Source organism: Larimichthys crocea, chromosome XIII, assembly GCF_000972845.2.
Source record: "Larimichthys crocea isolate SSNF chromosome XIII, L_crocea_2.0, whole genome shotgun sequence".
NCBI classification, from domain to species: domain Eukaryota; kingdom Metazoa; phylum Chordata; class Actinopteri; family Sciaenidae; genus Larimichthys; species Larimichthys crocea.
This window is the reverse complement of record NC_040023.1, coordinates 27093272-27106004: the sequence shown is the minus strand read 5'-3', so window position 1 is coordinate 27106004 and position 12733 is coordinate 27093272. Positions and strand designations below refer to the sequence as shown.

Below are 12733 nucleotides of genomic sequence, written 5' to 3'. Positions count from 1 at the left end.
ACAGAGGTGATGCTTGGATGAACTCTCCACATCTTTTTTTTGGCAGTTTATGGAAAGACCTAGTAGAGTTAGTTGAGTCATCATAAATCCAACCACTCCTGCCACACAATGACCACCTTCATACACAGTCACCACTTACTGATAGTTTCCCACGGGCACATCCTAGACTAAGCACACAGTGTCAGTGTCAACATCAGAAACAATCACAACTTTGTTTTTAATCATTTGTTGGCGACACAAATTAACTTATGAGTTTAAGCACAAACTTGTGCTTCACATTCAAAATAAGACACAAACATCTGTCGGTGTAGTTTTTTTAATAGACAAATGAATGTCACATCTTTATTTTTCTGTCTTCTGCTTTGACTTTTGTGTCCTTGTAGTACATTTTGTGTCCAGGAAGCAGTTTGCCAATAACTGCATCTGGTGGAACAGACCTGTGTGTTCACGCAGACCAGAAGCTCCCATTGGCTTAATTGAAAAAACACAAGCTCCGTAGGGTCCGAATTTACTGAGCTCCTAAACATAGAGAGAGGCCAGATCTAGAGTCACCGCACCAGATTCCCATGAATACTCTCATGACTTCAAAAAGCAAACTGATTCCAGATCAGTGCTACTTCTGCGCTGTCAAAAATAGATAAAATAGCAGCCCACGACAGTTCTCATCAATCAGTAGAAACACACAACTACATTTAAAAGTTATGAAGGTCAACCACCACAACTCAACACTCTGAATTTACTAACACAAGACATTTCTGTCTGCAGTTGGATGAAACCATAAAAGAGGGTGATATGTTCGATATACACTAGGTTGCTCTTCGTTCATTTCAGAATACAGGCAGATGCATTTCTTTGGGAAAAGGTCTAGTCAAGGTGACACTTCACTCATGGATATACAAAGGGCACCCCATCAGAGAGAAAGTTATGAATAAAGGCAATCCAACCCTGATCACGAGCAGAGACAAGACAAATAGGAAACACTCGACAATGTTTCCCTCATTACTGTGGGCAATAATCGTCATTTTTGCATTTGTGCGTACCCTAAACATGTCTATCAAAGGGAGGACACATAAAATACTATTACAGGTACATACACAGTAAGTAGAATTGATAAAAATATATTGAATCATCTATCAAACCTTCTAGTGCCTTATTACAACGAGGTTCAAATGCATAAAAATGCACATGCTCATTTCTGGAATCATACTTACAGAAACAGAATGCACACATGGAAGAGTTACAGTATCAATAATACCAATAAATAACAGGGAGGGATGAGAGGTCACGGTGGTGGTAGAGGTTTGTGCATGTGCATATGTGTGTGTGAGATCATTTTGGTCATGTCTGTGCATGCATGAATGTGCTGCAATGTGTGTGTGTGTGTAGCAACAATATATCGATGAATATATTGTACACTGGAGAGGCAGTGTGGTGCATAAATTCTGCTGGGGTTTTATTAACGGCAGGGTCCAGGCAGCAGGATGCTGGGAATGTTTTCATGCTGTAGCGGTGGTGTAAGGTGGAGGAGCTTGCTTTGGAGGGATGCTGATACTGTCATCATAGGGGGGTAACAGCACCTGGAGATGAAGAGGAAAACAGATTTTGGTTAGTATTAGTTCTCCTGACTTTGCAAAAGAGCAGGTGCAATTCCAGATCTAATGTGAAATACTGCAAATGTACAATTATTCTGTCTACGTCAGAGTGTTTTTGTTGAAGTTACATAATATTACATCAGCTTTGGTGCAAGTCCAAACAGAAGAATTAAACAGTACTTTGGATTAAGTGCAACACCCATGAGCCCAGTTCAAAAGGCAGAAGCACCATTATGATTTCCTAATACATTTCTTAAACTAACAGATTTTTGTAAGCTAACTTTATATGTATGGTATGTTTCATAAACAGAAAAAATGTTTAAGTACAATGGCTAAAATGTTTTTAGGAACTGAACTTTCTTTTTCCTGAAGGGAGGACAGTCTGATGTTTTTTTTGCCCTGTATTTGTATATATGCCATGTTCCATGAAAGATTTACTGCTTTTAAAAAGATAGAACAGTTGAACAGATCATGAACTTGCATTTTGCCATATGTGGAGGACAACAATCATGCCTCTGTAAGTTTTATTTATCCACTTTAAAACAGAACCAAGTCACCATTGAGAAACAGTGAAAGATCATTATTTTTTTTATAGAGCACCATTTTATTTTTATTTTGTATCATATATCAAGTTAAATAAATCAGAGTTAACTTTGAATGTGTTCCACAACAAATGAAAAAACAAAAATGTAATTTGCTGCACTCTCAATGACTGTGCTCATAAATGTTAGTTGAAATATTAAAGTGTCTCTTGATTCTAAAATAAAGAACAGCAGAAATGCTCAAAACATTTTGTTTTCCAATATTTTGGCAAATGCTAATTCCAATTCTAACATGTGACTTGGGCTGTGTAAAAGTGAAATCTGAGATATTACTGGGGGATGTCCGAAGCAAATATCATATCTTCACCAATTAGAACTGAAATTATCATTCTTATTTACTTCTACATTTTTTTTATGATAGTGAAGTGATTATCTTTAAGTTTTGGACTGTTGTTCAGACAAAAAGACATTTAAATATTTCAACTAGTGCTCTGAGAAATTGTGGTGGGAATTTTACACACTTTTCATAGCAATTAATTGAGAGTGTAACCAGTATTTATCATTCAACAATAAAATGTAACTGCTTGTTGTGTGACCAAACATGTTTTGCGGATACATAACTGAACGGTCCTAAACTTTGACTACGTGCAGACCTGTAGCCAGGCAGTGAACACAAATGAAATGTAGTGCACAGAGAGTGTCCTGAATAATGTTTGTGATGAGTAAGACATAGGACACTATGCCAGGAAAAAAAACAAAGCAGGTGTCTGCATCCAGATTTAGTATTAAAGCTGCACATAGACTGTTCATCTGCAGCACAGATACACAGTTTATTCGAGATAAATGTCTCTGCTCAGTGCTGAGTGTCGTGTTAGCTGACAGATGACAGATGTAGAACTGAGGAAACAAAATGATTAACTGACAGCATGTTTCTGAAAGATCTCTGTTGTTTATCTGAAGGCTCACACTCCCCAAAGCAGAGACTTATCTGTGAAAGATGTCATTCAACCTGTGAATCTCACCCTCCTCTCTGCTCGTCTCTTTCTCGGCTCATCAACAGTAATTGTGAAGCAAAGCCTCGATGTGTGGAGTCAGAACATCTTAAGTGTGACTCAACATTTGGTTTTGCTGTTGACACCATGGTTAACAGACTTGTAGGTTTTCTCAACGGTTCAGCTGACTTCATATACAACAACACCATGTGTCCGACCAGTGTTTTAAACAATGAGCCACTGAGGGTTTCAGTCCACAGACTGTGTGACTCAGTCTTTCCTTTGTGAAGGTGAACCATTCAGATCTTTTAAGGATGACACGGACATTAAGTAATCAATAACCTTTAACAGCCTCTACTGGTGACTAAATCCTCCTACATGGATCAATATCCACTCAGTACCGTAGTGACTTGTAATTGACAGTGACGGCGAAGATGCATTCTCAAAGCATGATCGATAAGAATCTGGATTTGAGGGCAAAGATGCAACAGAAATGTCTGGTGGAATGATATACTGCCGTACAAATATTCTTATTACTACACCTCTTTATCGTTTGCTTTTCTTGGCCTCAGAGTGTGGCTTTTCATTCTTTCTTCACTTCTAGTTCTGATGCCCGGAAGTTGAAAATGTGAGATGCAGAGTAGCTCCGCAAATACTTTTTTGTTCAAACATTGGCTACGCAATGTCATTTCTGAAAGACAGAAATAACAGAGCAGAACCAATATGTGTATTATTAAGATTAAATGTTAGAAAAGCAACAGTATCTAAGGGGAGCAGGACTCATCACTCATATCACCCTCATAAAGAAAAACTATGTAGATTTTTTTCTATAAGGCTCTTTTCATAGGTTACCTATTGTTGTTCCTTTATTACCCATTTGCTGTATGTCCAGGAATTCAGCGCACATGGAACACATTAGTGGACATTTAAACCTAAACACTGTATAACTTAACAGCCATGCAAGCTGCTAACCAAAAGCCACAGAGCTGCCTGTGGTCTGCAGAGAGCTCTAACTGAATATGCCTGGCTCTAATTGAAAAAGCATACCTGCAGAGGTGAGGTGAATGTCAATAAAGGAGCAGGATGCTGTTTTTCTGCCACTTTTCCTTAATGATGTCAGTGAACCGGAGAGTGGCCTCCTGTTTCTCTCTTTTACAGCTCAGGTGTTTTACCTATCAGGGCATTTCTTTTTTTTAAAACCCCCCAAAACATCACATAAAGCCACGCAGTGTATAAAGCTGTCGAGTGTGGCGGATTGTTTCAAATTGTGTGGAATGTTACACTTGGAGGAGTCTTAAGCTACAGACCGAGGAGTGCCGGGTTCTCAAAATACCTGTGAAACCCAACTTACTGTCAGTAATGAAGCCACTGACAGCTCCCTATGTGTCTCACAGATTAAACTGTTCTGCATTTTGTGATAGTCAAAACAGTTCATTAATCTTTTTGCTACCTCATTTTTCTTCTCCCGTCTGTCAAAGTATAAGTAGTTATAATAAGTGTGTGTGTGCAGCATGGTTGCAGCGGTCAGAGCTCCAGACCTGGGCAACAGGACACCGACAGAAGACCCGGAAACACCCAGACAGAGATCCCTTACTGTACTACTACTGTGCCTCAGCCACCATCGTAATGACTTTGCCAGCAGGGAGCCTCATCTCTCTGTTCAAGTCTGTTCATTCATCCATGCTGGCCTGTGTAAAACGACCTGCTACGACAGCCCGACTTTATACTTCCTTTCCTCCCCCAACATGATGACTTTACAGTTGCCAGACCAGACTAAGGAGAGGAAACCTACGCACACGATGAAAACGTGACTTGTGGTCTGGACTGAGAGAGGAAATCATTTATCCACAGGAATTGTTGTGTTGTCTTTGGCAGTGGAATAAAGCAGAAAATCAAGATCAGATATTGTTTTACGTTCGAACTCTAGATGACAATATAGACATAGAGGACGGTTTCGTGGACAATAAATATAGTAACGTATTGCACACATGCACAGAGGATTTTTTTTACGCTTCACCTCTAAATTATATTATTTGATTTGCTAGTCAAACATTTTAAACTGTTGTGGAAATATTTTACTTACATTTAACGATGACAAAAGTATTTATTCAGCTGCAAACCGCACATGAGGAATGTCTGCAACACTACTGTTGAAGTGAGAGCACTCAAGACGATTGTTGAGCTTTGCACAAAGACGTTTGTAACAGCTCATTGGAAAATGTGATTAATATTGACACAGGTGGTCTGACAGGGAAAGAAATGTTAAAATTGTTTTCCATCAAATTTGTTTGAGAGGAGTGCAACTTCCCAGAAAAACAGCTAAACTGAACATAGTGTCAATGTCAATGCTCTTCCATGTTCTGTTAAACAGATCATTCTGGCAATATTCAGTTTTTTCTTATGATCCTATGAAAACACCAAAACTAACAATTGATTGAACTAACAAGTGTTGCCTGAATACCCACACTGCAGTTTATTTTTATTCAATCCCACATACACTCTCCTGCTTCCCTAAACACTCAGTAGTGTGCATTAATCCACTATTGAAAATAGTCCCAGACAAATTCACTTTTTACTCCTTTTTGAATTAAGTTTGTGAAAAACTACAGTGTCCAGCTGTTTTAGGAACTTACTGAGGCTTTTCACAAAATGAATCTATGTATCTATTTACATTGTTATTTCAATAGGAACCAATGAGCCTAGGGCCAGCACCACAGATAGACAGGCAGGGTAATGAGAGACAGGCTCAAGTCATCATGGTCATTTGGGTTTTATGGTGGACTATAGATGATCAGAGGTGACTTACCGTGGTGTCATTGGTCGTAACGTAGAGCAGGATTTCAGAAGTACTCCGGCCACTCACATATCTGTAGCAGTTCCACACACATGCTATCAGGTAAGCCTGATATCGGGTAGAAAGAGAACAAAAACACGGGTTAGAAGCTTGACCTGCTTCCCAAAATACTACTTAGGGTTAAGTAGTGAACTATTTGGTTAATGAGTCTAAGCAGTATATTTGTCTTCGCATGATGACAGACATGTGGTTTGCTAGCAGAATGGCTCTGTCCGTTCACCATTTTGGTCGAGACTCAGATATCGAGACTCAACAACTGTTACACAGATTGCTATGAAACTTTGGACAAATATTCAGGTCAGTGTTAGGATCCTCATTATGCACATGTCTATACCAAGGTGTTCCAAAATAAAATTGGGTTATCTAATCCCCCGAGAAGCTGTGGTGTAGGTGTAACATTTCTGACATGTATTTTTTTTTTTGCACTGTCACAGACACAGATGGCAGCATGATAATAGGCACATCATGTGTCATAGTGCATCACAGTATGTTTTCTATATAAACTAACATTAAACTAATATTTCTAACACTGAAGAAAGCTCAGCTAAGACACTCTTATTACACTTCTTGAATTCAGTCCCTGCTTTCAGCTTCTATCTGAAGGTTATATTGTACATCACTTCAGAGTAGCGAAAAAACAAGTTCCTGTCATCCAGGAATCATCTGGCTCTCAGCAGGCAGTCAGCTACTGGAACTCCCCGTCCAAACACAACACCATCTGCTACATCCATCCACCAGCACAAACTAAAGCCAGCCTGAGCTCTCTAACTTCTATAATAACCTAATTAAGAAACCACTTTAATTCTCTGACAGCTAGGTTATTTTAACAGCTCCTACAGGAATATGCAAAGATCCATTTGCAGTAGCAGAGATTACTCAATTTAGCTCCCTGTCCACTGTGGATGATACTGACAATGTGATAATGATGCTGATTGTACAAAGCAAAGTATTCCATCAGTCACTCAGACATTTAGATTCTAAGGGTACTTAGTAAACAATCATTTTTATGTGGACGACACTCTGACATATACTTCATTACAATCCATTAGTCATAGCATCCTAACTTTCTGCCTTTCTCCTATCAATAAAGCCAATATTCCTAAAACTTTATGATGACATAATAGAAATAAGTTATTTTTTTAATTCTCCCAATTCTCTTAAGCAGATACTCTGAACCTTGAACCCTTGTCTCATAACACTGTGTAAACTGCAAGACATCTGGTTGTATTAATTAATTCTGGCCTTTGTTTTGATGACAAAGCAAAGATAATTGTTTCTTTCAACTCAAATTACTTTTAAAAATAGATCTTTCTTGTCCTTTGAGGATTTAAATGTAGTTATCCATGTCTTTTTAACTTGTTTAGATTAATGCCCTCTACACATGTATTATGACTCTTGATTGCCCGCCATTGGTCCAAAATGCTGCTGATCTCCCTGCATTGGCTTTCTGTTCATTTTCACAGTGAATTTAAAAATGTATTGCTGACTTGTTGCTGAATGTATTGCTTTACCTGAACAACCTATTTTTTTTGCAAAAGGGCCCTATTTTTCCACCTGATAACTTTTTATGAGCCTGGGCACAAATTTAGATCAGCTGATGGTAGCATTCAGGTCATTCCCAGAGCCAGACTGGTGACTAAAGGTGATCTAGCTTCCGTAGTCCGGGATAAGATTAGACTTGCTGGATCTACCACAGCTTCTCATCTTTTATTTATGTGTGACTTTTACTTTATTTCATTGTATTATTAATGTTTGTATTTGATCTTTTTGTGAGAAAAACTTTGCAACTTGGCAAACTGCTATAAAAATAAAGTTTACTATTATATAATCATTATTATTATGACTGAAGTAAGTAGAGCTAAAGTAGGAATGTCATTAGTTTTGAGTCATAAACCAAACTATTACATTAAGTACAGCTGACCTGACCATAAGAGTGGCATACACAGTTTTTGCAAATTAATTTGATACGTGTGGAGGTATTTTATGAGATAAGTGATAACATTGACCTGCTAAATGCTAAATGAAAAGTCAGGGATCACCAAAGTCATTAGGATACATCCTCTGAGTACCGTGAATGTCTGTACCACATGTCATGGCATCCAGTAGTTGTTAAGATATTTCAGTCTGGCCCAAGTGGTGGATCAACTGACATCGCTATCCCTAGAGCCAAGCACGTTTAAAAATATACATGTGATTGACAAGTAATTTGTCACTGTGATATCAAATCTGTCCAGTAATGTGGGAAAGCCAACAGCAACAGACCAAACTAAGTAAGTGTTGCTAGATCCCATTCTACCATCAGCTATGAGGAATGATTTCATCAGTATATTTCACAGCAGACATGTTGACATGTCACAGAAGGAAAAGCAAGTGTAAGTAATAAAAGTAATGACTGAATTCCAGCTAGCCGCTTTGGTTTCAAGGTCCTGGTATTGTGGATGTTGGCTCAATGTCACACTGTCATGGCTTCCTGGAGCACTTGAATAGAACATAGCCATTGTTAATGCTACTTGTCATTGTCATGCTTTTCCTACTATAATAAGTCAAAACTGTCACAAACAGAAGCCCGTTGGATAGCATCTGCTGTGAGATACATGACTCCTTCCAAAAACCTCCCAAAATATAATAAACAAGATTACAAAAAAAATACATTTTTAAAAATATTTCATACTTTGGGTCTACATTGCTCAAAGTTAGTGAAAGCAAATCTATTTCCACTCCACCTTAGTCATCGTGAAGTCCCATCTGGACAGAATGTTACATAAAAAGCATGAGTCTGTGTCACGAGGATCCATCTTTTCTCTTGTAAGTAATTGTGCTGTGCTGCAAATGCAAATAGTGCAGCTATACCTATGAAGCCAATACGTACAATTAAGGTAAGAAAACATTACCTTGAAGGCGAGAATACAGCCAATGAAGAGCAACACGATGAGGACCAAGCACACGTTACTGAGAGCAGCAATCTCCTCTTTGTAGGGGAAGTTATCAGGCTGCACGTGAGTCAGAAATACATAAGCAGCACGAAAAAGGAGTCATTAGACAGCGGAGGCTGTGACTTAACATCAATCATGAAGTGATAACATGATAACAAACCCTTTGAAAACCACAAAAAAATCAATGTCCTGATATCACTGACTTCACTTTTAAGGGGAAAACACTTGAGGTTTCATACCAGTTGCTGCAGGTAATCCTGTATTGTGTTTGGGTAAACCACAATGCTGACAGCCACCAGCGTGTTGAGAGCAAAGTCGAATAATTGGTAGCAGAAAAAAGGGATGATCCAGGCGGCACGGAGCTGAAACAGAGGCATGTATTTTAGGTATGTAGGATAGGCTGATGTATTTTAGCAGAGACTCGAGCTGAGCTCTTTAAACAACGCTGCAGACATAAATCAGAGCTGGAACTGGGTCACAGGGAGATTACGGTGTGTTTAAGGTAATAAAAAAGGAGGGATGGTGGTTGGATTGGTTATGTTTTATTCAATACTTCAAAAGGTAGATGTAGTTTTTGTGTATACAGCAGCAAAAATCCAAATGAATCATTGCTTTACCTTGTATGCACCATATGTTGCCATCCCGCATATGAGTATCATCAGCAGAGAGATCGCTGAGGCAATGCACATGTCTGAAGCAGAGAGACAGATGTATTAAAAGTCAGTCAAAGTCAGTGTAAGGTCACTTTGTTTGAGACACGTTCAATTCAAATTCTAATTTCTGAAAATGTTTACAACATCATGTTCAGCTAATCTGGGGAATACAAATTCTTTACAGCAGATAAATGACATCTGTCAACTATTGACAGCCTGACCTCATATCAACTCAGCACGACATAACAAATCAGTCTGTTACATAAGGACAGCACTGGGGAAAATGTGTCACTACTGGGAAAATAATGAATTTAACATTTCTCTGTCTTTCGGCCCATTAAAATGCCATGCAGATCTATTATAAACTGACACTGAATATTTTGTAGCTCTGAGTCACAGCCTGATTCACATTTGCTAATAAAAGGACTTGTGAAAGTTTACACAGAGGCAATATGCCAGCTCTTTCCCACAGTCTAATTTAGCTGAACATCAAAAGGGCAGACCTTTGGAACACCAATTACTGAAACAAACAAACCAAAATGCCATGAATAGAGGAACCAGCATTAAGCCTCAAGAGTCAATTTACGCCTGCAGTAACAGTTTTTGTACAACTGGAGGCAGTGAAAACAAGCTGAAATACAGCACTGTCACTTTTTAAGTTGATGTGGCAAACTTGTGACTAAAATTTGGCTCCACACACATCCAGCAGATATAGAGCAACATTAATATTCATCTGAGTTATGTGTCTGGCCTTTTATTTTCAGAATTTTGTGCCTTTATTTTTGTACAGTGACATCTTGAAAATAGACACAGGTAATAGGGCAACAATATGCATCCTTCATTTAGGATAAAGAGTGGAAGCAGGGGAAACAGCTATTTGCCGCTATACAGAGATAAAATCTGCCTACTGACTCACTACTCTAAAGCTCACTAATTAACTCATAAATCTCATTTATATAATTTGGACACAAAGAGAAAAACAACAATTTGTAGTTTATTGAGAGTTGTTGTGCATGCTGTTAATGTTTCCTGGCAAACGGAGGCTGTTAATTCATTAGCTTTAGAAGAGTTGGTAGTGTATTTGTGAACTTTGGAAAGAGACAAACAACTGAGCAACATTACAGTGTTCTTAGTCCTACGAGCAGGAGTCATTTTTCAGGCTGAGTGTGTTCCTAAAGCAGGGGTGGCAGCAGCTGGCCCAGCCTGCAGTAATGGGCTAAGGACAACGTAATCTCTTGAAAGTAGGACAATACAGTCATTCCCAATCAGAGGCTACCAGCAGTCCACCTCCAGTCAGCCTGTTCCAGTGTACACCTGGAGTATTAAGGCTTTTGAGAAGCTCTGCACAGATGGACATTAGGTTTGTGTGTCTGTGGCTTTAGCTGTTTAATTTAAAAAGAAGTGCTGACCGTCGTCTAGACAAATGTGTGAGGTCCCTTTAATAACATAATAAATCATTCTATTAGTCAGCCGACAATCCTGTTGAGCCAATCACACCGCAAGCAGAGATGAAGTCATCTCTGACAGTCAATTGTAGGAGATTTAGTTTCAGGTAGAACCCAAACACTACAGACAGCAACAGAGTCTCTTTTCAGAATGCAAACAAGCTGAGTGAATGTACATGTAACGAAAACTATGAAGATAGTGGAATATAAAGATTCAGCTGATAGTGGCTTTGTGGGACTATTTATGTGAAGTACTGGCCTTCTGGGCTACTTACTGGCGTCATCCATGACATCCAGGTCATTAGCCAATTCAGCGCTGGTCAGGTGGTACTGCTCAGGATCACTGAGTGCTGTGAGCAGGATGAGTAACACCACGGCATTGATGAGCTTTGGGAGAAAGGACATATGGGTAGATAAAGGCAACAATATGGACAGACAGGCAGGGGGCAGAGGAACAGTTGGAATGAAAAAGCAGATGCTGAAGGTATTCTGACAGAGGAACAAAAGGAAATCCTCGTATACTCTTTATATCCTCTATATAAAGACAGTAACTCCCAGGTAATAACAGTTAAAGAGTAAAAGCTCGACGTGCGGGCACATACATCAGTCTTTGTTTGGGTCTGACCAGCGCAGCTCATTATGCAGATGACTCATGCATCCCCATTGATCAGGTGAATGTAATGGAAAATTCTCCGCAGTCAATAGGCGGCCTGACACAAAAGCTGCTACCTGAAGAGGCCAAGTGCTAATTTATTCATAGAGAGCGGAGAGAGGATTTTTCCACATGTGGTGTTTGGTTTTAATTAACCCTCTCCTGCACATCCAGTTTAACAGTGATGCATTAAACAGAAGATATTGCACATTAAGAATTTAACAGCACTATATATCATATTTAAAAAAGCCCACATTATTAGCTATGTCATGTCTGAAAGCTTCCTAATTTGAAGCATAAAATCAGTGATGTAGAGGATAAATCAACCTAGAACTGTGATTGTGATTAATGCCAATTTTATACAGACAACCCTATAAGTTATTATTTATTATTATGTACTACACAGATAGATAGAAATATATAATAATAAATACTCATAATAATAGTACAGTAACTGCAATATAACAAAAATCTATACTTTCAACTTTGCTTGAATATGTTTGTCAAATAATAAAGAATATTCAGTCATTTTCTGGAACTATCAAACAATAGAATACACTCTAAACAGCAGCATAAAGCCAAAATCTGCCCGCAGCATGAATGCTTTGTGATGAGGTCATGTCTTCTCATACAGTGTGTTTGTGGATGTCTACATGGGTGCAGCGAGTGACAGACGATAGGCGGTGCTCACCATGTACCAGACCCCCAGGATGATGGTTCCTGTGCGGACATGGCAGCACAGACAGCAGCTTGTGGAGTACCAGCGGTCCCACGGGGAGATCATCATCTTGTCTGCTTTATGACAGCAGCTCGAGCATTTACAAACGATGTCGGTGTTTATGAATGAGACGGACCCTAATCCGGTCAGCGTCCGCCGAGCGTCGGTCCCCGAGTGATAAACAGGCTCCGACTGCCTCTGACCTGCCCGTTACTTATCACCGTGAGCGGCTTAACGGAGCGGAGCATCTACCGCGTCAAGCTGGCGTCAGGGGGAAATGTGACTTCCGGTTTCAAAGTAAAAGCCCGATAATAATTCATGTTTTCATTTTTATGTAAACATGTATTATATA

General features: G+C 39.1%; 1 protein-coding gene across 1 annotated transcript; it reads right to left on the bottom strand.

Moving 5' to 3' along the window:
• Positions 1–280: 280 nt before the first annotated feature.
• Positions 281–12642, bottom strand: LOC104931576 (lysosomal-associated transmembrane protein 4B). The gene is made up of 7 exons (XM_010746607.3): positions 12355–12642; positions 11287–11398; positions 9531–9604; positions 9153–9275; positions 8872–8970; positions 5933–6028; positions 281–1577 (listed from the first exon to the last, which is right to left on the bottom strand). The coding sequence occupies exons 1-7, from the start codon at positions 12448–12450 to the stop codon at positions 1497–1499; spliced, it is 681 nt and encodes a 226-aa protein (XP_010744909.1). The 5' UTR covers positions 12451–12642; the 3' UTR covers positions 281–1496.
• Positions 12643–12733: the final 91 nt, after the last annotated feature.

Coding starts and splice junctions, on each gene's coding strand:
- LOC104931576 (XM_010746607.3), bottom strand. CDS start 12,450: ATGATGATCTCCCCGTGGGACCGCTGGTACTCCACAAGCTGCTGTCTG. Junction 8,971..9,152: donor AGGATTACCTGCAGCAACTG/GTATGAAACCTC, acceptor ACTCACGTGCAG/CCTGATAACTTCCCCTACAA. Junction 1,578..5,932: donor TTACGACCAATGACACCACG/GTAAGTCACCTC, acceptor CTTCATCTCCAG/GTGCTGTTACCCCCCTATGA.